Genomic DNA, 27,919 nt, shown 5'->3' with positions numbered 1-27,919 from the left:
GCTCCAGGGTGTGCCCGTTGTTTGGCACATCTCCTGTGTCCATGTGCATGCTCACAGTGGTTGCTAAGGCAGCACAAATCTGTGCCCCTTCTCTATGCCTTCCAGTTCCTGTCTGATCCAGAGGTATAGGTGTACTGGGTCCATGCAGCCCAGTCCCAGGGCAGGATCTGTATGGGAAAGCAGAGGCAGTGCCATGGATCAGCTCTGAACAGCCTGTGTGCACGGACATCAGTGTGAGTGGTACAGGTGGGTGGGGTTTAGTTTAGTTTCCCCATCCCCAAACTGTGCTGCAGAGTCTGGTGGAGAAGAGGGACCGTCTGCTGCCAACAGCTAGGATGCAGCATGGAGGGGAACATCTCTGGCAGGAGGTGCATCCTGACCTCCGTGTGAAGGGAGATGCTCAGGGAGTGCATGGGCAGCACAGAGATTTACAGGAACCAGGTCACTGCAGGGCTGTGCTGACAGGAGGTGCAAGTTCTGGTCAAAGGGACAGAGTTCACTGGGTGCTGAAAAAGAACCAGGCAGGTGAAAAATGAGAATGCATCTGGAACATCTACGTGCATCCTTTTAGCAGGCATGGCAGGAGACTTGCAGGTGTGGTGGTGCCAGCTAGAAGGACTAATTTGAGCACAGAGATGTCTGGATTGATGGCTTTATTTCAGCTTATTTTAGCAAGTAATAGGCAGGGGGGTGATGTTTATCACTGAAACTGGAGCTGGCTGTACTTTAGATCACAGCTCTAATCGGCTGGACTGACTGGGACAGTAAATCACTTCAGCAGCACTAATAACACAGGGTGACGGGCATAGTAAACCCTCTATGGCAGCAATAACCTGGTCCTGCTGGTTCTTTCACTCAGGTTGGTGCTTCCACTCTGGTTTGTTTATTAAAGCTCTTTCACAAAAGTCACCTGGGTGATTGCTCCGACTCAGCCATTGAAATGGCTGCTCTCCTGCCATTCCCCAACCTGGCTTGGGCTCTTTTTACACCCTGCTAAAATTGTTTCTTTTTGCACCTGTTTAGAAAGGATTTTTGGCCACAGGGGTCTCATGATGTTGTTTTCATGGCTTCTGGAGCAGGGCTGCTCTGTTGTTGCTAGAAATAATTGCTGTTAATTAATTCTTTGCTGATTTTTCTTTGGCAAAGCATACTGAAATAAACAGATAAGTGAGCAGCATGCTCTGTATCTTGATGTTGTGGGAGCTTTTAGGAAGCATACAGTGACATCCAAACAATCTCATCAACAGCCAGAGAAAGGGCAGGATGTGGCCCTCAACTTTCTGTGGACAAAATTAATTGTGGGGAGGCTGAATTACCATCTCCAGCTGTTTGGCAGCTCACTTCAGGCCAACATTTTTAATCTCTTTCTAGGGAAAAACCACAGTCTTGTTTCCATCTACTGCTTTATTCAAATCACAGCTGAGCAGTGATTTGAATCCCTGAGAAGGGGATGTGCTCTCAGCTGCCTGAGCTGGACCAGCAGCTGAAGGCAGCAGTCTGACACGAGACCGACTGCTGGGGCCAATAACTGCTCTGTTTTCTCTCTTCTTCTGTGCCCTTTTAAAATGGTTTTTCTTTTTTCTTCTGAGTGACTCAGGCTCTGCTGAAGAGACTTCCAGACCAGAAATGAAGTGCTGGGCTTCAGCCCCTCTGACCCGTGGTCCTGCCTGTAGCATCTCCATCATCCTCTTTGCTCTGTGTCCCTGGTTGGAGCAGCCCCTGGTTCCCAGAGCCCAGAGCTGGCAGCAGGTGGGTTGGCTGCTGGAGTCCCCACCCTAGAACATGACATTGCACAGCTCAGTCTCCTGCTTGAATGTCTCCAAGCTGTTCCTGGAAGGATGAGCCATTTGAGCCAGGAAGAGATTAAATTATTGGAACTGAGCAAAAGCAATTTCCATGGTAAGTGCTGCCCTGCTGTTTGCACACCGAACCTGTCCTGCTGTGTCTCAGACTCAGACTGAATTGATGACGTCCCACTCTGAATAATCACTTTGACTTTTTTCGGACGAGCTGATCCCCTGATGTACGACTGTCTTTACACACGTTGGCTTTCTCCATACAGAGATTCCACAGGCCTGAGTCTCTTAATTAGGATAAATCAAGAATAATGCTAAAAGCAGTGGTCTACCATGGATGTAGGTGAACTATTGACTTCCTTGGTCTAATTTCATCTCCTCTGTGAGCAGAAAAGAACCTGTCATTGGACAGTAGAAATCAGCATAGCTCCAGCTGGTTCACTGCAGCTGCCATGGAGCCAATTCCCTCAGCTGCCCTCTCCATGTCATATTTTACATCGCAGGAAATGGGTTTGGTGCAACAACAGGACTGTTGCAGAGGTGTTTTTCTTACATTGAGATTTCCCCAGGTGCTGTGGAGCAGACATACAAATATCCAACATCTTCACACCATCAATTACCCCCTCACTCTCTCTCTCAGATGTATTTTGGCTCCCGGCCATGCTGTCTGAGCAAGTAAGCAGCCCCTGCAACCACGTGCTGACACCCAAACCAGCCCATTGCTGGCCAGAGGCAGGCAGAAAAGAAACTGAAAGGCTGTCCTGAGCACATGATGGGCTGGTGGTTGGAGAATTTTCCTTTTTGTGGTAGCATGGCTGCGAGAGAGCAGTGATCAGCTCTAGGGTGTTGCAGAAATCTAGAAAAAGAGATTTTGGTCTAAACCCCACCTTGTCCTCATTCTCCCCAGTTGTGCTTCCCTACAGAGGATCTCTGTGGTCTGGTTTGCATGGTGGTAACTGCATGAGTATTAAATCATGGCAGTAAAGGACTCCCCTTTTTTCACACTGGTAACACTGGGCTGCAACAGAACTAACCACTATGCAAATGGAAATACACCCTGATCTGCAGATCACTCCGCAGTGAGACACTTTTAGAGCTGCACAACTCTTTGTCTTCTTTGAGGGCTGCTGCAGGTGCAGAGCAGCTCTGCAGACACAGGACATAACAGTTCTTTTTCCACCCTCACACCATTATCTCCTACACATCCTCTTCCACTTGATCAACACATCCTATCCATACAGATGCTGTGAGTGTGCTTTTCCCTGTTCCACACAAAAACAATCCCACAGGCTCCATACAGCAATTTGCTCAAAATGAGAGAAAGTTGGCATCAGTGTTGGATTTTTGGTTCAAGAATTTTTAGCTGCCCTGGTCTGAGCTCTCTGCTCTGTGGCATTCCTCCCTCCCAGCTACAGCCACTCTTCATTTAACTGGATAACCCAGAAAACCCTTTCTTTTTTTAAAGAAAAACCTCTAGGATTTATTTCTTCCTTTTTCTTTTTTTTCCCCTTTTGAACAGGAAACTAATGCTGCAGCGGAAATGAGCTGCTTTAACATAGGTGCGGGTGCCAGTGCTGTAGCTTGTTCACACAAACCTCCAGCTGCAAGAGCTGCCTCCGCTGTGGTGCTGAGGAAGCCTATGGAATCCTGCCTGATGTATCTGCTGCTCCAGAGTTTTGCTTGAATGCAGTTGCCATGGCATGAATTATTGATATTTCTGTTCAGGTTTGCTGTTCACGCAGGAATTTGTAATGCTTCCCCACGTTAACGCTGTGAATGCGCTCCCGGGTCACATCAAGGGTTGTGTTTAACACCCCTTTACTTGCATGGTTGTGGCATTGATTTAGCCATTGCAGGGCTAGGGCTGTGAAATTAACTACACCCCAGTGTAAACAGCTCTTTCCTAACAAAAGGCAGTCTCGGGGTGAAAGGAGCTGATAGGGAAGGGCAAGGAGAAGGTATAGTTATGTCTGTGCATTTTCAGGGCGTCACCACCAAGATGATGGAAAGGTTTCCAGGAATCTCTGAGTGTTCTTTGCCCTGACCTCAGTATCTGGCATTTCCAGAGGCTGCCCTTGCTGCCACCGTGCTTAGCACCTCAGGAGATCACATTAATAACGTCCGTTTCTAAGGCAACAACCTTGTGATTTGGAAAGACTGAGTTAAAAGTGTGTGTGTTTACAAACAAACACATCTTACACATAAATATGTAAGTATTTACATACATATGGATATGAATTTATGTCAGACCTCCAAGTCACTTAGCAGTGGAGAGACAGGAAGCATCTGAATGAGGGTGATGTGTTGACAGCGACAACCCATCTCCAGAGTTTGGTCAGAGACTTCACAAGAAGTAAGAGCAAATTCATTTCAGACATTCCCTGAAAGGTGCTACCCACAGGAAAAGTGTGGGGCAAAGCTCAGAGGAGGGAACAGTCTGACATGGACAGGGCTGAGCAGCGATGCCCATCAGCCTCCACCAGCCCTGCAGGGGCAACCTTTGTTCTTTACCTCGTGTGAGGTATAAACTCAGATGCAGTCCCTGCTCTATGCCAGGAATCACAGTCCTCAGGATTCAATGTCCATCAGGAGAACCTCAGAGCCTGCCCTGGATCAACATTGTGCCAACCAACACTGGGGCAATACCCAACCTCTTCCCCTTGGATAAACCAGGAGTAAATTTACAGAGATGCCTTTGTACGTGTGAGGTAGGCTCAAGCCTTTGATTATCCACTGAACAAAAGTTTATCTTCATTTCTGGCTCATTTAGTTCCAACTTTTCTCCCTGTCTCTCCACATTCCCTCCACCCACATGGGCTGTTTGTTTCCCCATGTGAAGTCTGGAGTAATTGTGATGAGACTTAAATGCTGAGGATGCTGCTGATCGACCCTTGCTGGTCCTGCTCTCCTGCTCCTCCTGTCCTTTATGAAACTCTCTCCTCTCATCATTGACAACAGGCTCTGTTTTATTTGATTTTATTACAAGATATAAATTTCTGTCTGCAGCCCTGGCTTCCAGCACGCGGAGGAGAGAGAGGAATTGCCTAGCAACCAGGAGAACAAAAAATTAAGAGAATCAATAAGTCTTAATGGAAAGCTAAACAGAGACTTTCAAACCAAACCCCCTCCCTCCTCCCAGCCCCGGCCTGTGGTAAGTTCATGATGATGTGCAGCATCCTGGCTATTGCATGAAGCATTCAGCAAATGCCTCTTCTGGAAAAGCCAAAGTGCAAATGAAAACCTGGCCTAACCTGGGCTTAGGTAAAACTCTGATCCTGTAGCATTTACGCTGTCAAGCTTGAACACAGCACAGGTGTGGAGGGTTAAGACACTGTGCTGAGCTGGTTTCACTCAGGGTGTGTTAGAAGTCAGTGCTCCAGGTTAGTGACTCAGAGGCTGAAGAAGGTGAGGGTCTGGATGCAGCAGCTCAGTTTCCCCACAAAAGGTCTGTGTGGAGGATTATGCTTTTGGTTAGGATGGGAGTGAATTTCCAGACCTTATCAAGCTATGTGTGTAAAACCAGCAAACCCAGCACCATGTGTGACACAGGGTTGAGTCAGCAAGGAGCAGTCCAGCATCAGTTTAAAACAGTCAGAAACCAACCTGGATACAGTCACTTATCTGGCAGCACAAATGCAGAGGTCATTTAGGAAAATGTATTCCAGGGAAAGGGAGCATTGTAAATGTACCAGGCCATGATTCTGCCTGTATTTAGAGGCTGTTTTCTCCAACAAAGTGTTCTCAGGAGCCTGCTCACACCCTTGTGTTTGCAGGATCAGGATGGTGATTTGGTTGTGGAAGTTTTCCAGGAGCTGCTGGCAGCCTCCTCCTGCAGATGCTCGTGCACATCCTGAATCTCATGGGCAGCACGAATGGCATGAGCCGAGCTTGCAGGAGGGCTCTGCTTTGTTGGAGGAAGCAGAGTTGGATGATTTAAATGGGGGCTTGCTTTGCAAAACCAAAATTGGTTTTGTAAGCAGAGATGTGTGAGCCACAAACAGGACATAGCAGCATCACAGGTGACCCATACTTGAGGGGAAGGTTTCAGCAGGGGTTAAGGATACACAGCTCTGAACCTTTCCTCAGCCAAAGGCTTCCCACATCCTGCCCCCGAGTGCCACTGTAGTCTTTGGCTGGCAAAATAAGGAGTCTTCCCCATAGATGGCATGAGATGCACGGCCATGATGACACAGGGATGTTTTCTCCCCCGATTCTCCCTTGACACCACGGAGGGTGTGAAAAACGTGGGAAGATGCCTGGAGGATTGTTCTGCCAAGACACAGACATGGAAGGTGGTGGTGATGTGCAAGGACAGCAGTGAAGGAGGAGCGTTTTGGAGTGCGTGGGGCTACTAGTGAAACCTTCACAAATGCCCCCAAAAGATGCTGGTGTAAGAGGGGCACCCCAAACCTGCTGCTCATGAACCTGCCAAGGTGCTTGAGTGGCAAGGCCCCGGCCAGTGATGGCTGGGGTTGCTGCCAGCCGCCACCTCCCACTGGTGAAGACCCTCGGCTCCCACCTGCCCCTGCCCCGCCGCTCCCACCGGCGACAGCATCCCCTCCGCGGGCAGGAGTTAAACCAGGGAAGGCACCCCCGAGTGCTGGGGACACCCGGCGGGATGGGATGCCCTGAAGGTCGGGGACCCCCCCTCGGGGGTAGGGGCCGCCCGGGCGGCGCGCTGCCGCTGGAGGTCGCGGGCGAGCGGGGAGCCGGCAGTGCCCGCTGAAAGCGGAACCGGCGGCACCGGGCGGCTCCGGCAGCGGCGGGCGAGAAGCGCCCAGGGCAGGCAGGGCAGAGCAGGGCAGAGCAGGGCAGGGCAGGGCAGGGCAGCACCGCCCCGGCGCGGCGCGTCCCGGCGGCCGGAGGCGCGTTCGGCGTGCGCGGGGCGAGCGGGGCCGAATGGAGCCGCCCGGGCGCCGCCCGCCTCGCCAGCGCCCCCCGCCCGCGCCATGAGGCTGCCGTAGCGCGGCGGACCGAGCGCAGCCCCGCCGAGCCGCCCGCCGCCCCCATGGCGAAGGAGAGGAGCAGGAAGGCGCTGGTGGAGCTGCTCCAGCGGCCGGGGAACGCGGCGTGCGCCGACTGCGCCGCCCCGGGTAAGGGCAGGGCAGGGGAGGCGGGGGGCGCGGGCGGCGGCTGCACCTGCACCTGTCCGCACCGCACGGCACCGCCGGGGCGCGGGGCTCTGCCCTCTCCGGGAGCGGCGGGGGTTGCGCCCCTCCGAGGGTGTGCCCGACCCCCCTCCCCGCCGCGGGGGGATGCAGCGGGGATGCTCCGGGGCTGGTGGAGGGATGCGCTGCGCTGCCGCGGTCCCCGCGGACCAGCCCCGGCTGAGGTTTCCCCTGTTTCCCCCGCCCCAGCCCGGCTCCTCGCCCGGCCGTGAGCGCTGATGTCATCCCAGCGGGTCCCCGCGGGCTGCAGCGCAGCCGGGGCCGGTAACCGGGCGGTGGGGGCTCTGCCGGGGTGCCCTGGGCTGCGGGGGCCGCGTGTCCTCCGTGTCCCCTCGGCTGCTCCTGCCCTGTCAGCGAGCAAACACATGGGGACAGCCGGAGGCAGCGCTGCGGACATCCTGCCCAACAACCTTTGCCCAGCTGCCATCGATGGGTGCCTGAGCTGCGCAGGGAGCGGGGCTGGAATGTCTGTAGACGTCTTCGTGTGCGGAGGGGAGAAAATCTGGGCTGGGAATGTCTTCTTCGCCCTTTGGATGGTGAATTTTTGGGGTCGGGCCGTGATGCTCTTGCTGAGCAGAGTCTGCATGGGGTGGTGGGATCTGTCTTTGAGAATAACCTTAAAAAAATTGCAGAGCAAGTAACTTTCCTTTAAAAAAAAACAAACCAAAAAAACAAACAAAACCCCCACCCTATAGAAAAACGTAAATTTGTATTAGCTTGAGCAGGATGGCTCTGAGGAGGTGTATAGAAAGGATGTCCTTCTCAGCCTCTGTCATTCTATAGGTTAAAGAAAAACCCAACATTTCAGCTGAGCCATATTTTCCCAGCTATTGATTTGTTTAGGATGTCAAGATCTATTGGATACCGCTATCCAGCTCGTACCATTACCAGTGGTTTTGTATCCCTAATCTGCATCCCAGGACACTGCAGTTCACTTTCGGATGCGTTGTGTCCTCCGATACCCAGCTGGAAAGGACAAAGAACTTTCGGCACAGCGTGAACAGCTTTGCAGCGCCGCGCTGCTCTGCCTGCTCCCACCCATCTGCTGCCGGCTGTTGCTGTCTGACTGTAGCAGCCCACCTCGGAGGTGTCTTGCTGAGCACAGCTTGGGCTCTCCGAGTGGGTGTCTGCCTAAATTATTCTTTCCTGGAGAAAACTTTACAAACCTGGGCCATTCAGATCAGTGGGGTGATTCTCCCTCACCCTTCGGGTATAGAACGTAAAGCCCCCAGGCAAAATGGGAAGTTTCTCAGCATCACCAGGGTGGAGATGAAGCGGTAGGTCAATAAAATAGCTCACATCAGAGAAGGAGGGTTGTTGTTAAAGGCACCTTTTGAATAAAAGGGCTGTAAAACAACAAAAGCATACTTTGGTTTTGATGACATTTGCATACAGAGATGTCTTAGTGAATCTGAAAGTCAGAGAGGAGAATTTGGGCCAGTGTCTTTTGTAAGTCAGGATGTGCTATATTAATATCGTTCAGCCTCTTCTGGACTCTCATGGCATTACTTCTGTAGGACCAGCTCCCTGTTCATCAACCCAATTTCTTTAGTTCCTACTTTGTTTCAGTTTCTTTGGCAAACGAGAGCTATTCATGGTGCTGTAATGTGCTCGTGTGCCTGGGAGTGACAATAAACTTGAGATGCCCTGGGCTACTTAACATAAGATATTAACTTGTGTCTGTAGGTAGTATAGAAAATACCCAGCCTGGATTCAGTTACTCATTCTGGGCAGGTGTGGCAGGCCAGGTCTTTCTGGGGATGAGGTAATGCAGGAGAGACAGGAAAAGTATCCAGAGAGCCTCCAGAAAAGGGGAGCAAGAATATTCTTTGCTGAGAAGGGGGGTGCACAGAAAGATAGGTGGCAGCTGGAACCAGGTGGGCAGCTGACACTGGAAAAGTGTCAAAGAGAAAATGGAGTGAGAAGGAAAGAAGAGAGGGTGGGGAATGAACAGAAGAATGAGGAAAGCAGTGCAGAGTTGTGCTTTCCCACACCTGAGTATCATCATAGGGCTGATCTGGTACAGCTGGGGGAAAGCCAAAGAGCAGGATGCCTGATTTGTTATTGCTGTTTCTCAGGTGGGTGAGTGCCATTCCCTGAAATACCCTGTTAGTACAGGATCCATGATAGGAGGTAGCCATTTAGCTCATAACAAAGAATAGGATGGGTTGGAAATGTAACAGGGGAAAATTCTCTGTTAGTCACTTTAATTTGTGTATGTGGAAGCCAGCTGGGTTTTCTTTTTCTTTTGGAAATGTTTATTTGAGAAATCAACCAGTCAGTGAAAGTTTGGTTTTTTTTCGTTCCCTGCTGTTAAAAAGGGTTATTTCCTTTTGTTACTGTTTTGGCATATGGGAGAGGCTCAGCAGCCAGAGCCCTGAAGCCACAGCTTGTCCCAGGTATTCTGTGTCCTATCACAAATCCCTGGGTTCCTGGTGCAAAGGAGCTCTCAGCATGGCATCATTGGGCTAAGCTGTGACCATATAAAAATCAAAGTTGGGGGTGGACAGGGGGCATCGGGGGAGGCTGTTCCTCCTGGGCTGGGTAAATAACTTCATCCCCTGCAGGATCATCCCATCTCCTTGGGGAGACCTGGGCACAACCTGCTGCTTGCCTGGGGCTGGGCCAGAATTTGCCACTTAATCATGACTGAGGATTATTGCAATGGCCAACCCTGTAGGGCTGCTCTGTTCAAGATGTGTTTCCCTGGTCTGTGCACAGGAAACTTGCAGCTGGGTGGAATGGGCTATTGAGTGTGGTGCTCAGGAAGGTCAGAGCTGGGTCTTCCCTAGGACCTGTGTATATGTCTGGCAAAAAAAATCTCTTCTGCAAAACCAGAGCTTCCAAAGAGATTTTGAGGGATGTCTCAGGTGGAGGGAACAGTCTTACAGGGGCCATGGCAGCTGGGAATGCAGAAAGGATGCTAAAGTAGAAAGCGAAAATCAGAGTGTAAAATAACGGAGAGGTTACATTTCTCACTTGCAGGCTTTTTGTGTTTGTAATTTTTTTTTTTAAGTTTCTAGTTAGGTTTTTATTAATTGCATTTTTATAAAACCTGAAATTGCAAAGAAAAGATTTTTCAGTTTCAAAAATGTCATCGATCTGTAATGCATAATGAGACTGCCTTGGTTACATCTTTGGGACTGAGTTCTGGGGTAGGAGCCACTAATAAAGTCATTAGATGGGGCTTTGGGTCCTCTGTAATTACACACTTCTGTGTCCTGGGTGTTGTGTTTTTTGTGGGTTTAAAGCTGTGCTTTCTCAGTGAAGACAGCATGGTAAATGCAGTCTTAAGTGCAAAACCGAGCAATGTTACTGAATTGCTGGTGTGTAATGGCTCTCTGTGCATTAGAATAATCTTTTTTTCTTCAAGACTAATGTGGCAGTTCAGCCTTTTCTTTTCCTAAATGATTCTTTGTCTCAGGCAATCTTTCCTCACATCATGAGACGGATGGTTATCTCAGGGCATAACAAGACCTTGAGTATTTTCCTCTTTACTCTATTTTTCTATGTCTTAGGCTCGTGTTTCCATGGAGTGAGAATCATTTTACATTGTAGGAGGACAGAGAGGCTCTGAAGACAGAAATGGAAATCCCATCAAAGCAATCCCGCACTTTAAACCCTCCAGCAGCAGTTTACATGGCTTGTTATCATTTTATCTTTCTCATTTGGGATGGATTATTGGGACATGGATCCTGGGTAACATCGGCCTCGGTGCCTCAGGCCCAGAGGGGATGAAGGATGGAGGAAGAGCAGAAGGCACACGCTGGAGGGGAGTCTGGAATTGGAGCTTTGTGCTGGGGAGCTGAGCAGATCGGGTGTTCTGGTGTTAACAGTGCATCTCAAAGCCCGTGGGTGGCTGGTGCTGGCTGAGGTGGTTGTAAACACCTTTCCCTTCTCAGTTCTACAGCAGGTGAAGTTTTTCCGTTCCCTGGATGTCACCGAGTGAGGGTGGTGATTAGAGGGAAACGCCTGAGCACTGGGGATGGCTTGGTTTGCTCAGGACTGAGGAGAGCACCGGTTTGATCTCAGCCTCTCCTTCCCCCATCCAACCGCTGGTCCTAAAAGCCCAGATCAGGAAGGGGACTGAGTCCTCGGGTCCTGCCAAGTGCTGCCATCTGCAGCGCCTCTGTCCATCCCCTCGGGGAGCCACGGGCTCTGCCCGCAGCTCCTTCCCTCTCTTGCCCCCACTGCCTCCCACTGGAAAGCTGTTCCAGAGCTCTGCTGCTCTAATGGAGTGAAACGGGCTTTTCATCTTCCAGCTCGAAGTGGAAACTTGTTCCCGCACCTCCATTGTCCTCTCAAATACTGAATTTTTTCCTTTTTTTTTTTTTTTGGTGTCCCTGGGAATTTGCCAGCCCTTCTCCCTGGGCATAAGCACAGGGGTAAGAAGGAAAAAAAAAAAAAAAATCCCACAGCAGTTGTGTTTAGCTCAATGCCACTTTCTGCAGGAAAAAGGGCTTTTTGAAACAAAGGAGGTTTAATGTGATGGTGTTTTTTTGTCCGATCCTGGTGCCTGGGCTGCAGCACAATCGTGGGCTGCAGACAGCGAGAGGGGGCTGCTGGGACCTGCCAGCTGAATTAAAAGACCTTGGCAAGTTTAGTGCCTTCACTGAAAAATTTTCCTACTTAGAGAGGAGTGTTGGTGGGAGGCTGTTTGACTTCAGCGTTAACTCTTTTATTGTTACTTTTCAACATGCATGACCAGGGTCTGTTTATTAGCCTCCTAATCCTTCCCCAGAGTAAATAGCTACAGAACTTCAGTGCTGAACACGAGGTTCTCTGTCTAAGGCATGGAGGAAATCAGCAGCAGCCGAGCAGCAAGCAGAAAGGCTTTGTGCTTGTGTGGATTGCACTAAAATCCCTGTGATTCTACCCAGTATCGATGAGTTACACTTCTTGTGCAGGGTGAAAAGGGTTTTGCCTGCCTGGAGAGGTATCTTTATCACCTCAAACAGGAGAGGGTTCAGGAAAATCCACTGAATCTGCATCCCAGCCATAGAGCAGCTCCTGCCCAGCTGATGTGGCAGGGATGCAGCAGGGCAGCTTGTTAAGGGGCAGGCCATCATTCGTGTGCTGAGGGATGTGTTGAGGGTGTGTTGCTGTGCATTGGCCTCAGATGTTTGCCTTGGTCATCAATATTGTGCTGTAAGTAGTGATAAATGTAGTTTAAGGCAGAAGGGGGAGCAGGAACATCCAAATTTTGGGACTTTTGAGTTTTTGCTCTTGTCTACTTTGAGCCTGTTGCTGCTCTACTTCATGGGATTTTACTTGGATTGATGGCATCTAGGGATTTTCAAACTGGAACTCCATGGCTTTTTTCTGGATACAGGAAATACTGATTCTTTATTAAAAAAAATTCCATTAGGATCCAGCTTCCAATCTCTTTGGTTTCTATAAGTTGTCCTGTGTCTTATGCTGGTTTTTCTTCCATAATATTTTCTGTGTCTAGTCTTCATTTTTTTCGTTTTTTCCTAAGTCCAGGAATGCTGGGTTCAAGCTGCACAGTTCATGGTTCACTGTGCTGGGTTTTCCTGAGGATTGTGGTGACAAAAAGGGCTGGATGAAGTTTCTGAATTTAGCTGTGTTGCCAAAATGTTTTAGTTTTGTTTTGGGTGCTTCTCTAATCTCTGGCTATGCCTTTGCTTTCAGATGAGTGAGATGGGAAAATACCAGCCCAGTGCCCTTCTCCTGAGTTTAGTTTAGCTTTCTTTGTTTTGTTTAATTTTTAAAATGAAGCTGACTCACATCTTTATTTTGAAAGTCATTATAATCTGTTTATAAGTTACAGGAATCTCTACCACACTGGGCAGTGAAAGCCTTTTAGAGCTGGAATCAGTTGTTCAGGATGAGTCTTTCTGCACTTACAACAGTGTGTTTGGTTTAATGTTCCCGTTGTTCCTCGTTCATTTTTATTCCTTTTGGCTTGAAATAATGGAATAAAGTAATTTGTGTGGAACTTAGGCATGCTGGGGAGTTGTCATTAGGCTTCACTGCTGTTTGCTCAAAATTCTGAAGGCTTAGGAAAAAAAATTATCTTTTTTGAGCAACACCCAGAAAGCCCAGATTATGACATATTACCATTTCAGTGCACCTTTTTGGAACGTGCCCAGACAGAATAATAAAATTACTGAACTCTCAGTAATGTCCAGCATAGGAGAACGTGTTCTAGCTGTTGAAGTGTCCAGCAGCAAGGTGGACTTCACTTGTCTGTGGGAAGCTCAGCTTGCCAGCTGTGCAGCCTGGGGTTACTGGCTCACTAATCTAATGATGCTGCCCCAAAATTCACTGTTCGGTGTGAAGACACTTAGGAAAATTTCTTTCCATGTTTGATAAGATGTTGTCTTATCTCTGGTGCAGTCATTTGAAGGGTTGGAGTCTGTGCTAAGCCGAGGTTGGGGATCGCTGGCATTATCCACTGTGTCCCTGAGCTGAGAATTTGTGCTGGAGAGCAGGAGAGAAGGACTGTGATGTGTTTGGGAAGCAATGCAGCCACTGACAACCCCAAACCCTTTAAAAGGCTTTGCAGAAGCATTCCTGCAGCAGTGGGTGCTGGCCCTGGCTGGCAACGCCTGCCTGGGGTCTGTCACCAGTCCCTGCAGAAGACGTGTGGGTGTGGCAGTCTCCTTGCTGGGTTTCTTCAAAAATGGTGTCATGAGTGTGGGAGAAGGGGAAGCAGTGTTGGCAGAGCCCTCCAAAAGCCAGAGTTGGGGAATCCTCCACCCCCTGCTTCCTGTCCACAGAGCCGTGACACAGGGAGGTCACAGGGAAGCACGAGCCCGAGGGCTCACGTGGCTCTGTAATCCTCTGGTTTGTTCAGATGATGCTTAGAAATTCCTTTTGGCTTTCAGCTAAAGCCTGGGAAAGGTTTGGGCTGCCTTGCTTTCTGTTAGATGTCCTCAGCTGGGAGAGCAAGAGCCATGAGAAATCTCAAATTATGGTTACGGTGACATTTCAGAGGGACTTGCCCTGGTCAATCAGTTGGTTCTGGGGGTTTTCACTACCCAGCGATTTTTGGATGGTGCTAGGTCAGTGCCTGAAGCCTTTGAACGCTCCTCCTGCCTGGTGTTCCCTTTGGCATTAAACCCAGTTGCCAAATGTGGGTAGTTCTGGGCTGTGACAGGAGAGCAGCACACAACCAGCCGAGCATCTACAGCTCTCCCACCCACCCTCACCACACGAGAGACATATTTCTAAAACCAGAAGAGCAGTGAGGAGGAAGTTGCTATTAATACCTGGCAGAGATGTGAGTGGCTGGGGTTGGGTCTGGTGGGGCAGGTGAAATGTGCAGCTCTGTCATGGTGCTCCTCGAAATTTGCCGTGAGGGATGTTGGTGGTGTTGGATGGACATGGATTTGGAGGGAAAATGCTGAAAGGAAGGTGACCAGGAGGAGATAGCTACTGGCTGTGGTTTATTGAACAAACTGGGAACATCCCTTCCAAGGCTGGGTCACCACTGACCCCGCTGTGTCTGCTCCTGTGAAGGAGTGTTGTCACCTTCTGGCAGCCACACACGGGTGGCCCTGTGTATGTGATGTGATACAGGTGTGTGTATGTACCCTGTGAGATAATCCAGCTTTTGTTTTCTTAGTTAGACAAGGCTTGACGTGATGTGGAGCAGGGGGGAAGTGTTCAAGAGTCTGGTCTGAAGAAGATCTTGTTGTTGTTGTGAGAATGCCTTAAAGCCCAGGTGAGACTGAAACCTGTTGCTTGAGGTGCTGTTTGCCTGTGTCAAGAAGAGACAACTTGGGTATGAGCTGACCTGGTGGCCACTGGAGCTGCAGTCTCTGCCAGGATCTTCTTGCAGGGTGTTCCTCCAGCAGAATGTGTCCTCATCCAGGCTGGAGGAAGGTGTGCTGTCTCCTGGTCCTGTCACACACAGCAGTGCAGGCAGGGGAGGGTTTACCTCTTGGAGAGGATTTTGGAAGCCTGAGTCCACCAAGTTGTAAACAACAGGAAGAAATCCACCCACATGCCTAAGATAAATCTGGTAACATTAAAGAGGCATTGGGACTCCCAATAAAAGCTGTTTTATTGGCCAGTGCATACTTTGATACCCATTTCCCTGGGTTGGGCAGTGCTTTGATCAGATCTCATGACTCTGAGAAGGATTGAAGCTCAGTTAACCTGGAGTAGCTGTGCTGGGCACAGGGACCCAACTCCAAACTTTGCTGCCACAGCTTCCTCCCCACTGCCACAGCTCTGTCTCTGGACCCCCTTACCATTCCGTGTATCTGATCCTCTGCATGAACGTCAGTGATGGGTGTTTGAACACGAGACCCTGGTGCTTTCACCTTGCCTGACTTGCACCCTTTGGGACCTTTCAGCAGTGCTGAACCTTGGGATGTTCTTGTGGCAGGAAGTTTGGAGGGTCCCAGACTTTTATTACAAACGTGTTTGGAGATGGCAGAGGACAAAACGATGAATTAGAGCACAGAAAGTGCCTGAGCATCCAAAACTCTTGATTCTTTCTGCCAGCCTGCAGCCCAATAACTGGCCACAATCTCTGAGGTTGGAATAAGTGGGGTGTGTGAGCTGGGATGGGGTGTGTAGCTGAGGCACCCAGTGCTTGTGGAAGGAGCAGGGTGGGCAGCAGCAGGCCCTTAGATCAACCTGACTGGTTTTGTATTTCCCAGGCTTGAGTTGTAGTCACTGGGGTCTCACATGAGGATAGGAGACCATGTGAAAAAAACTACCTTTGTGTCTGCTGGTGGCTGATGGGACTTGTATCAGCTTGGGAATTTGCTCTTCTCTCCCACGTGGGCACTCAGCTGTGTCTGATGAGAATCCTCATCTAGCGCTGGGGGCTTTCATCTGAGCAGAGCCACCTCTGGAGAACTGAATTGGTCTTCCCCAGGGTGTGCTGGGGGAGGCTGGTGGCTGTCCCTGGTTACCCCTCAGGAGCTGAGCTGCCCCATGCCAGCCTGCTCCCTTCACTGACACAGCCAGAGCATTAAATATGGATAAGGAGGAGAAAGCACATTCCCTGGCCTTTTATAAATGATTGCTGTGCTGTGGGGAGCGAGGGTTTGGTGTAATTACTGCGGGGGAATAAACGCATGACAAGGGGCTGTGAGAAGGGAAGACCTGCCCTTACCCCTCGACAGCCTGATGTCGTGGGTTGGCCGAGGGGCTCCCAGCCCTGTGGGTTTGGGGAGGATGGAGGATCAGTGTCTGACCGGGTGACCTGCAGTGAAGCTCTTTCTGCCAGGGTGCAGCTGGATCTGCAGGCGTTGACATTTGCCAGTCGGAGTTCAAACAAAGATCCCTGTATTGGGCTACTGGCGAGGCAGTGCCAGGGACACTGCTGGATGTCCCTCTGTCTCCCTGCTTTGGGCAGTGCCTCTCCCAAGAAGGAATTTGGAGGCAAGGGACTCGTCTTTAAAGTGCTTTGTGTGAGATGTCAGCCCGGGGTTGTAAACAGTGCGTGGTTTTGCTCAGAGAAAGTACAGAGCTGCCACTGGCAGCATTTTTCCATTAAGGCGAGGGCTGGAAACCTCCTGGCATGGAGGGCTGGGCTGCTGGGAGCTGCAGCTGTGGGAGGAAAGTCTCTGTGTGGAGCACATGTAATAAATAAATAAAAAGGGAGCAGCATAACGGTTTCCCTGAGCTGGTGTGATTTCTGTTCCATGCAGTGTTTGGGTGGAATTTCCTCATGAAAGATGGATATTCCCCTCTCCTCTTCACGTGAGCATGGAGTGAGTTATGGAGGACTTGGGCACATGCAGTTGTCTGTATATTGGGATTTTTGTGAATAACAGCTGCACTGGGGATTGCAGATCTGTTAATTGTTAGTTTAATTTGTATTCCTTTCAATATAAACATCTATTTCCCTTCTATATTTATCTGATGCCTTTAGAATCAGGGACACCAGACTGAACTCCTCTGCCATGCCCTGTCCTGCCCTGAATCCAAAAGATCAGTCAAGTGCAATTCCCTCTTTCCTTCTTGCTTCCAGACCCGGACTGGGCATCCCACAGCCTCGGGATCTTCATCTGCTTGAACTGTTCAGGAATCCACCGCAATATTCCCCAGGTCAGCAAGGTGAAGTCGGTGCGCTTGGATGACTGGGATGATGCCCAAGTGGAGGTACGTGCACCTGGGGCTGGGAGCAGCAGGGAGTTTGGGCTCTTCCCTTTGGAACCCTTTCTAGAGGTGCCCCGACAAATGTGATTTCAGAAAGCGTGTCTAGATAATTCCTGACTGTGGGAGTGAGGTCTGTGGTGCTGGTTGAAATAGAACACCCATTCTGGGAAGAATTTGTGAGGGTTTCCCCCAGCCCTATGAAAAAGTCAGTGAAATAGTGTGTGGAAATTACTGATTTTAATGAATTGTCTTCTCTTGTTTCTTACGATATCTCTAGCCTAGACTAGACCTCTGGTCTACCACCCCTGCCCAGCTCAGCTATTTCTGGCTTTGTTCCTCTTAAACTCACATCTTGAAAAGCTGAACCACAATGTAAACTATCCCAATTTATGCCCCACACCTGCCTAGATTTGGGTGGTGCTGCTAAAGGCACCCAGGGAACCTTTCTGCTTTGACTACTGGTGTCTGTAAAGGCACGAAGGACTCTACCAGTCATTGATTTCTTTCTTCTATGTGTAGAGTTGAGGTTTTTCTGAAGGCTGCACATCATAGAGCTGTGTGTTTTATGGGAAGAATAGGCATTAGTGTTGCTTGGGTATTTCCTTCCCTGATATTTTTTGGGGGGAATAGATTGAATATGTGAATGTGAGAAATTCAAAACCATGACAATAATAAAAAAAAGCTTGGCTGCTTGTTATGTTTGTATGCTTGGCATTTGACATGAAACAAAATGTATTTAGCATGGCTGCCTGGAAAAGAATGGGGTTTTTACACTTATAAAATGAATTTCAGTAAATAAAATATATGAATAAGGAAATAAGTAATTTTCTTTGCTGAGTTCTCAACTAGCCATTTGTGTACAAGATCAGAAGAAACGGAGGGCTGTCAGTCTAGACAGAAACATTATATATTTATTTATTGGAAAGGAGGGCTGTCAAGGTAGATAGAACTTTTACTTGTTTGTTTGTTTATTTATTTATTTGTCTATCACTTCAAGCTCCTTCCTGAGGTAGCTGGAATGACTTTGCAAAAACGAAATCATCCTTTTGGCACGAGTGATGTGATCCAAAGCACAGGATGTGTTGTCAGAGGCTATCACCTTGCTGGAGCTGTAACACATGGAGACTAAAAGCAGTGTGAGGGTTTGCCCTCTGGTTACCTCATTCCCATCTGATTCCATGGCTGTGAGGTGGAAATGCCGCTGTGTGCTGCCCCCTGCTCCTGTGGAGGTCATGCAGGTGGGACTGGGACATGTCCTCAGCATCGTTTTAAGCTGTAGGATCCCTGCAATAATAATCAATATTGATTTGGGAGCCCTGGTTTGCAGGCACAGCTTTTACAGCAACCTTACTGTGCACAGTCCTGGGCAAACCTCTCAGTAAGAGAACAGGTCCCCCCCTCCCAATAATTTTACTGCTCTGTAGAAGCAAAAGAGAATTAAAGGAAAATACTGTTAACATTTGTTTAATTCTTTCTGTTTTTTCTCTTTTTACAGTTTATGGCCTCGAATGGAAACAATGTAGCAAAAGCAAAATATGAATCTAAAATGCCACCATTTTATTATAAACCAACATATCTTGACTGCCAGTAAGTAAATACCTCTGCTGGTAAACAGCATTTATTTGTTTGTGCAGCTGCAGCCTCTGTAATACTTTAGTTTTAGCATAATACTTTCCTTTTTTTCTTTTTTTAGCCACAATGGAAGTTTCATTTATAAAAGGCCCTGAAAATGCTTTTCCTTCTGCACACATGTGGTAGAGTTTATGCTGCGCGTGGGATCTTATTTAATAAGTACAGTTGAGATGATGCAGAGGAGTCAATAGTTTGTCTGTTCCCCAGACTCTTCCAAGTTTCTAAAGCTACAAGAATGCCAATTTCTACCCATTGATTTCCTCTGTCTTTTCAAATCCCCCTCCTGCATCAAAGCAGAACTTGCTGATCTGCTGTGTGAGATGCTGGGTTGCTTGTAATGCAAAAATCCTGGGGGTTTGTGTTGTTAGGGTTTTTTTAATCTATTGACAAATAATCTCCTCCACAAAGGCAGGTAAAAGGTGTTATCTCCCATACAGTGTAGAGTAAACCTCTCTAGTAAGGTGGGGTGGACTTTGTAGAGCAAGAAGCTGAGCAGCCAGGACGTGCTGTGCCATCCAGGGTGCCAGGAGATGAACTGAATTTGGTTTTTAGGGTTCAATCCTGCTGTGTACCAGGGTGGTTTTGTATCTTTGTGTGAGTGGAGCTGCCTGGCCTGACAAGAAGAAAGCACCCATTTATGGAGTGTTCTGAGCTCCAGAATCCCAGCAGTTTGTCTGTGCCATCTTGAGACTGGTATGTGCTTGTCATGTTGGGGTTGGAGAAGCAGGATTGGTAGGAGAAACACAATTCTAGGGGATTTTGATTTTGCTTACTCCTGAGTCTCAGTTAAGTTCAGTTAGATGCTGCCTGTCTGATACTCAGGAGCAGAGTCCTGGTTCTTTTCCGTGCCCCATCCCTGCCTGAGGGGTGCAGAGCTCGTGCTGGCAGGGAGCAGGGCAGGTCCCTCCAGCTTGGCATGTGCTGAGATCTGGGTGCTAATCACAGCCAGCTCTCCTTGCAGGGGTCTGCCTGAGGGACAGCGGGAGCTGCTCCTGCTCTCAGGCAGCTTGGAGACCACGAGCATTTCCATTCCTGCTGCTGTGGGGCTGGCAGGAGTGTCTGTGCTCGGTGGTTTGGCCTCCTTGGCTCAGCTCTGGTGCTGTGCTGTTCCCTCCCTCCATCCTGCAGAGCCGTGTCACTCCGGGGAGCTCTGCCAGGCGGTGGCTCGGCTCCAGCCACAGCCCTGCCAGGGCTGTCTGCGCTCACAGGGACCCTGCTGGGGCAGCCACTCCATCCACAGCCCGTCCCCATGGCTGCTGGAGCGGCACGGTGCTGGGCTGGGAACCTGTGAGGAGCTGCAGCAGGAGATTGGAAGGATTTTTTTGTTGTTGTTTCTTTTTGGTTATTTATTGATTCATTGGGAGGATGAGGCAAGGCCAGTCTTCCTGAGAGCAGTTGGAAGAATAATTTCTACCCTTTTCTGGTCCCAGCTTGTGCCTGTTCTGCACTGGGACAATTACCAGCCTGCATGGCCTGATTTCTGTGCTCAGCCTGGAGCTCTGCTCTTGCAGGGGCTCTCTGGACCAGCACTGCTGGGTCCCTTCCATAACAGCAGGACGTGATGGGACGGATGTGACCTCTCACAGGAGCAGACAATCTCCTGACACTGCTGCAGGATCAGCAGCTGTGGGCACATCACACCCTGGGAGTGTCTCAAGGATGCTGTGCCAGGTTGTGTTTTTCTTTCTCTAGTTCAGGGCTCTCTGTGCCTCTCAACAGACGCATGCTAAACAAGTGCAGGGGAGTGCTGCTTTTTACAGGAATATATATTTAGCTGTTTCCCCGCCTCGCTGCAGTCCAGTCACTGCAACAGCATGAGTCGTTCCCAGCTCACAGCCCTGGGAAGCATCGCCGTGGATGACACCTCCATCCAGCACTGGCAATGATTCCAGCCACGTTCTGCAGCATCAAGAGGTTTTGGTGCTTCTAATTCCAACAGCAGCACATGCTGGACAGCTGCAGTGCCTGGGCAGGCTGTGGGAGCTGCCCTCGGCACAGCAGGATGCTGACAAGCCATAACAAAGCTGTTTGTTCATTTGAAGCTTCTTAATTTTATAATGCTGCTTCTGGAATCCCTCTGCTTTGGTTGCATGAAGAATTGTGAAGTTCAGGGCAAGACAGAAGAAGTGCTGCAGCGCCAGCTTGTTCTTTTTTCTTCTTGCCTACAATGTTGTGGTTGGCTCCTTGGGAAATTCGTGGTGTTTGCCTGGTGCATTTGGCTTCTGTATCCTTCAGAAACCTCATTGTGGATTTCTTCTTCTGTGTGACACTTGGAAAAGGTTAGAGAATTTGGAGGGGTGCTCTGGAATTGCCCAGGGAAAGTTTACTAGCTGTTCATAGACAAAATAAATTACCCGACCAAAAAAAAAAAAAAAACAACCCCAAACATCCTCTTCTGTCCTTTCCTCTCATTTTCTGTCTGTCTGCCAGCACCTTGACCCAGAGACAGTGACCAGAGCAGCCAGCTCCTGTACCTCTGGGGAGTCCCTAACAGTGAAATGGTCCCAGACTCTGGGATGTTCCTACACCACCGCAGTGTTGGCCCAAAGAGCTTTGGGCGAGGAATTTAAACCACAAAACCTCTCTTTGGATGGTCACAGTGGTCATGGCCCAGCTTGGAAGACCACAGCAGCAGCTGGAGAGCTGCAAACCCGCCTTTTCTGGGGCAGATACATTGTAAGCACATGGCCGAGTTTTGAGTCACCACTGAGCAGCAGGGGTAGCATCACTCTCGAGTAAAAGCAAAGGAAAAAGGCTTTATTCAGTCTTTTACTGGGCTGAAGACTGATAGAAGAAAGTGAGATAATCTCTTACTGGGCTTTTGCAGAACTGGAAGTACATCCCTGTCCCTGCCCAGTACCTACCATTGTTTTCTGTTGCTTGATTTGGGAATGCAGAGCCTCATCCAGCGGGACTGCCTGTGAGCTGCAGTGCATTGCTCCGCTCCTCTCCCTGTGCTCGGATAAGTGGGAGCTACATCTGCTCCTCGTGGAGAACACTTCGGTGTACTGACTGTCAGCACAGAAAAATGGGGCAGAATGAGATGGCATGAGTTGTGCTGGGTGGTTGTCTTATCTGGAACGAGATGAGACATCAGTCAGAGAGAAGCTCACATCTTGAAGAGTCATCCATGTTCTCATCTAAAGAACAACAGTTATTAGCTGAAGTGGCTTTTTGTATTGATTAAGATGTGCAGAGAGAAAATTGCCTGGTAGATCCTCTGGATTTTTTTTTTTTTTTTTTTTTTTTTTGATAATTTGAGGTTTGGTACATTTGGTAGAGGAGCTACCAAGCCCATCTCCTCTGTCTGGTGTGTGAAGGTCAGCGTGGCCCCCTCCTCTCCTATGCATGGGGCACAGTGGCAGTCAGGGGTGCAAACTTCTCACCTCTTCCTCTGTCACCTCTTTTGGCCAGTAATTTATAGATAATAAAAACTTTATAGATGTAAAAACTTTATTACATAATGTCCAGAGGGGTAAAACTGGCTTCTACTTATTAATAAGTGTTTTCACATTTTACATTCACAGCTTTCAGAAGTGCCTGATGTCTTGGGTGTGAAGTTTGAGGTGCTGCATTGTGGCCACTTGGAGTGGCTGCTCATCAGTTCATTCCCAAGTGGTGGAGCCTCCTGTGGTGGCTCACACTGGGCACTCAGCCTCGGGAATTCTTAGAGTCACCCAAGTGCTGAGATCTGCCCGGTCCTTCAATCCTGACCAGCCATGGGGTTTTCTCTCCTTGTTAATATTCTCTTTGCTGTTAGCTTGTAAACCTGTTAATTCATATTGATTCCCTTAATTTCCAAAGGAAATTGCTACAAGGTTAAGGTAGTACCAACAGAGGCTGTTTGCTACGTTTTTAATCAGTGTTTAACCATTCTGAAAAATAGCGTTGGGGTGAACTGGACTGTGCACATAAAACAATCAAACAAAAAAGGAACCAGTTAGCATTTTAATTGAGAATGTTGTGATTTTGCATACCCAGAATCAGTTTTAACTTCTCCAAATCCATAATGCAAGGTTTTATACCTTGAAAGCCAAACCCCCTCTCTTTTTGCTCTCCTCTGGCAGTTTGCTGTTGGGCGCTGGTCTTGGTGGGTGATGGCACATCAATCCTCGGGCACTACAAGCTGAGGTGATGCACAGAGAGCCTGCAAGAAGCCCCCCAGCTGTCTCAGGCCTCCAAAAAGCTATTTAAAAGCAAGCACTCACAGCAAGAACTTGCTAGATAGGAAAAGAGAGTGAAGCTTGACAGGCTTTTAGTCTACGCTGAGTGGCTCTCCTTGCAGTCTGAGCAAAGAATTTGGACTCAGACTTAAGATTTCATTAAGGCAGTTGTTTGACAGAAACCTGGCATAGCTTCATCCACCAAGCTGCCAGTGGAAAGCAGATTGGCTTTTGCTGGAAAAACCTCTGACAAATTCCAGAAGCTACAAATTTGGCTTGTGGAAATGGTGGTTCTGGATGACATTCATTTCTTTTGTCTTTCTTGGACTTGATGGTGCCTCACAAGGATGCAATTAGGCAGTGGTGGTGTATGGTGTTTGATGACTTTTTGGGCCACATTCACCTCTGGCTGGGGTTTCTTGTCTGTCACATCTCCCCAAAAAAGCCACAGTGGCTGTGCGGCATCTGTGGGGTGTGCTTTGGAGTGCATCAGCCAGCCCAGCTGAGAGTTTGGGGAAAAAACAAACTGGAGACTCTGAATTTGGCTGGCCAGCACCTCCTCCACACAGCACACTGAAGCCATGCAGCCACAGTTTGATATTAAACTGCTTGAGCAGCTTTTCCTGTGGTGCTTTTTGCTGTGAGCAAAAGGCTTTGAGTAAGTGGGACCAAGATAAAACTGCTCCAGTGGCTTCTTCTGGAACCTTCCTCGCTGGCCCTTGGGCAGAGCCCTTGTTTCCATGTGGGTGGTCAGGAAAGCAAACAAGTGCCTCCAATAGTGTTGGCAGTGCTTTGTCAGCCTCTGGACCTGCTGCCTCCTCAGTGAAGCCCAGTCCTTTCCCATTTGGGGGATGAATTTTCCCTTATTCTGTTGGCAATGTGGATTTCCGTAGCATTTTGTTTTGTTGGTGGGGTTTTTTGATTTGCCTCTAGGTTTCTGATGAGTGCAAGGACTTTTCTGTTCTAATTGCCAAAAAATGACATGTTCCCTGTAACCTAGCAGCCTGACAGACTTTAGGTGGGCTGTTAAAGCTTTTGGAGTTGATCCTGAAAGCTGTGCATCTCCGCAGTTTAGGAATGATGCACTTACATTTTTCTAACAAACACAAATTATATATTTGCTTATTCGCTACATTATCCCATCACCAGAAAAGCAGTAAAATACCAGGGGGCTGTTCCTGCAGTCCTTTCTGGTCACAGAACTCCTTTTGGAGTCAAAGGTGGATTTGGATGGAGGGTCCTGTGTTGGGTGTGTGATGTCTGCCCTGGGTTCTGTACACACACATTCACACCTGGAAAAGTACATTTCAACTAAAACACAGCAACAGATATTTCTAAAGCCCCTGAAGACTTAAATTAAGATCAGGTCAGCAGTCCACTGAAAATGGTGGCTGTTTTCATACAATCCCTGCATGGTTTGAGGGTCTTCTGGATGGTCCCTGCCCTCCAATTGCTCTCAGGTCCTATAGCTCCCAGGACAAATTCCTGCTCCTGTATGAGTTCACCAAAGCTGTGCTGGTGAAACTGGGGTTTAGCACCAGCAGCTTTTAATGTCAGGATTGCATCCAGTCCATGAGAGTGAATGTGGTCAAATCCCTGCTCAGCTTCTCTGTCGCAGTGAAGGGAGATGGTGAACTCCTCACTGCCCTAGTTGGGTTTTTGTTTTGGTTTCTTTTACTGGAGTTGTTCTGCTTTCTATAAATAGCCACTGGAGCAGAAGCTGCAGCTACTGGTCCTGTGCTGAGTTGTCTGAACTGTTGGCTGCCCTTGGTGTAGCCCTGGGTCTTGGGAAATTATTGCTGAAAGAGCTTGGTTTTGTGACAATAAGGAAAGGGGAAGAATGTGTGAACTGTCAGGAAGCCTCAGGGAAGGTGGCACAGATGGATTCCCGTGTGCTCTGGGAGTTGCCACTGGAGCCACTCGTACTCAGGGCCAGATGCTGAGAGAGGCCACCGAGAGCATTTTGCAGCTTCTCAGGGCACCCCTTTGGGCGTGGTGCCTGCTGGCTGCCCCGGGGGTGCCCTCTGAAGCACTGCCATGGGCAGTCAGTCCCTGCAGGGAAGTGTTCCCCCAGGAGTGAGCCCTGCAATGTGTCTGGTGTACGATCTGCATCCTACAGCAGGAGTGTTTTCCCACTGCTGCACATGAATCTTAATTTATGCTGTATTTAAAGCCCCGTGCTGGAAGGCTGACTCTCAGAGACTCGGAGCAGCTGCAGCTCCTGCTGAATCCACTGACGTCAGCTGGAGCTGAGGGTGGTGTGAATTTTCCTCCTCCCAGTTCGATCTGTAATCATCTCGTTGAAAAGGTCCAAGTTTGGCTTCAGGGATAACAAGCTGTCCGCAGCAGCTGGCCAGGAAAAATTGCAAGAAGGATAGTAAATTCAAGTATTTCTGTTTATTTTATCAGTAAATTTTGGTAGCACTGCTGGTTAGTGACAGCGTTATAGAACAGGCATTTGGGTGCCACCTTTTGGGTCATCAGGCTTCTATGTTTGTGGATATCAGGTCCAGAAGAGGCATCCTGCTGGACCCAGCAGAGCCCCCTTGGATGCTGGATGGGGTTTGAGCAACCCCACAGCAGGGGAGTTGGAATTAGATGACCTTTAAGGTCCCTTCCAAGCCTTTCTATGATTGTGCAAAGTGCACCTGAACCTCCTGAGGATGAGTTGCACCCTGACCAGAGCGTAGCACAGGGTGGCAGCAGAAGGGAGATGGGTGTTTGTCTTCAGAGTTCACAGTCAAACTTGCAGATGTGTGTGTAACAGCTGAAGATCAGTCATGCAAACAGGAGCAGAAGGGGAAAGGCAGACTTGGAGCATTGCTCCTATTACAGCAGAAGCTCACCGCTGGGTTTTGGGGACAGGGAAGCAGTGGTGCTCCCTGAGCCTTGGGGAGAAGGCTGGTGCCCCAGCCAAGGAGATGACACAATGAGTGGGACAAAATCTATGTAATTATTTCCCTCTTCATTGCCAGGAAACCTATCACAGCCACAGTTTTCATTGGATAGTGTCTTGCAGATTTATTGAATGTGCTTGCTGTACCTGAGGATGAATTTTCATAAGCCATGTTGGGATGTTTGTATTCTTTGAGTATTTCTGGGATGTGTCTGCTGAAAAGACACCGTTTAGTTTGCATAATCAGCAAAAAAGAAAAGGTGATTAAGCATATGAACAGTTTTCATTGGCAGAGAATTTGATGTGTTGAAGTGTGATGGTTTTACAAAACACACCCAGTGCTGGGGGATCTTTTACTGTCTTCAGTGTAGGCTGCTCCAAAATGTCTGCTGTGAAGCTGGGATAACACATGCCTTTATTTCTGTGTGTGATCTGCCTGCTTAGGCTATTTAGGGTTCTAGGGCAATTAAGAAATAAGTTCAGTTAAAAATGGTTTGAAGCGATTTCCAGCATATTCTAGATCAAAGTTACTTCAGTGGTTAAAGCTCTCACAGTAAAATAAAATAGCCAAAAAAAAAAAAGTATTTATAATCTTTGGGGTATTTTTTTCCATTTTGGAAATAGAGGTCTCAGTGTATAAATCATTGGTATCATTTCAGGATTAAAAGTAAAGGACTTTTAATCAGGTTTTCTGCCATGCATCGTAGATTGCTTTCTTAAACTTGGCAGTATGAGCTGTGAGCTTGGAAGAGCTTGGCCAGATGGGTTTTCAGCACCTTCTGCTTCTGTATTGATATCTTCAGGGCAATAATCTCTCTTTTGTATGTCGTTAGCTGGGGTTTTTCGTTTACTGACCCCGTTCACTGAAGAATGTGGTCTGAGGAAATTAGGTTTAAAATGGTCCATATACTGAGGGAGTTTTTTACAGAGGCTGATTGGGTGGGTGGGGACAGGCTGTTCTGCTAAATCTGTGCATTTTTTAAAAATAAGTTTCCAATAAAATTGGATGTACAAGGAAATGATTTATTGTTGTCAAACAGTAACCAGAGCAAACCCTTGACTCCAGACTGTACCATGCAATTTTTGGAAGACTTCTAAATCACACTTGTATTTTGATGGAAGAATTAATGGTTCTGGTTTCTTTCTTAATGTATCTTGGACCATGTTTCCTTTTCTCTGTATCTTTTTTTTCCAGGCTGCTGCGGGAACAGTGGATCAGAGCCAAATACGAACGAAAAGAGTTCATCCACAGTGAGAAGCAGGAGCCTTATTCTGCAGGTAGCGAGAGACACTTTGGTAGATAAGTTTTTTGATGTCCAGCACCTTCCATTTTCTTCCTTTCTGTTTATATGTTCTTTATGTTGATTATTGCCCGTATGTCATTAAGTAGGAAAAGTAAGTTTGCTCTTTTGCAAAAGATCCCTCCCAGCATTCCCTGTATTTGATTTGGAATATTGGGAATTTTGATGCCTGATGGAAACAAATCAGTTACCAAGAGTCTTTCTGTTGACTTCCACGGGCTGCTCAGCAGGAGCAAGTCAGACCAAGCACCAGCGGGTTCGTGTCTGGGGAGCAGATGTGGAGCTGGATTGAAGTGGGATAAAGGATGTTTGTGTCATCCAGGTGGCTTTTTGCTTTGGAGAGGTGACGTAGCCCTGTTAGCCTGGTTTGGGTGGTGGTGGGTGTGTGCACCACGTCCCCCACTCTCCCCAGGGGTCTGTTACTCTCTCTCCACGTTTCAGGTGTCAGCAGCAGGACCAGGTCTGCCTGTGGCACAGTCAGTGTTTCACAGTAGCACACGTGCAGCTGATGTGACAGAGCTCATTTCAGAGCTCATTTCAGCACTGCCAGCAGGGTGGCAGTGGCCTTGCAAGGGGCTGGGATAGCAGAGCAGTGGGTTGGATGCTTTTCTTGCAGAAGGGCAGGGTTTGAAGAGGAGACACAGAGCTCGACTGTGTTTGTTGTGTGGCTGCACCAGCATGAAAGTGCATGAAATTAGCTGGGTATTTATTTGCTATATGTAAGTGGCATTTAATTTATTCTGCATATTAAGTAGTTGACACCAGCTATGTGCTTGGATGACTCTGGGATAATTTTATTAGCAAAGACCATGTTACAGATTAAAGGTTAAAATACTATTTTCATGATGCTTTTCAAGACTAATAATATGCAGGTAGC

The 27,919-nt window shown here is 48.5% G+C and overlaps 1 protein-coding gene across 1 annotated transcript in view; it reads left to right on the top strand.

Annotated features, from left to right (window-relative positions):
• Nucleotides 1-6,804: 6,804 nt before the first annotated feature.
• The window catches only part of ADAP1 (ArfGAP with dual PH domains 1), a gene marked incomplete at both ends in the record, with an annotated part of 49,185 nt that continues 28,070 nt past the window's right edge, over nt 6,805-27,919 (top strand). Inside the window, 4 exons of the mRNA XM_082291911.1 lie at nt 6,805-6,889; nt 16,923-17,053; nt 18,546-18,637; nt 26,937-27,019. Coding sequence (XP_082148037.1) covers nt 6,805-6,889; nt 16,923-17,053; nt 18,546-18,637; nt 26,937-27,019 — 391 coding nt within the window. The remainder of the gene's footprint in view (nt 6,890-16,922; nt 17,054-18,545; nt 18,638-26,936; nt 27,020-27,919) is intronic.

Source organism: Coloeus monedula, assembly GCF_965178545.1.
Source record: "Coloeus monedula genome assembly, chromosome: 16".
NCBI classification, from domain to species: Eukaryota; Metazoa; Chordata; class Aves; order Passeriformes; family Corvidae; genus Coloeus; species Coloeus monedula.
This window is presented reverse-complemented; position numbering and strand designations above follow the sequence as displayed.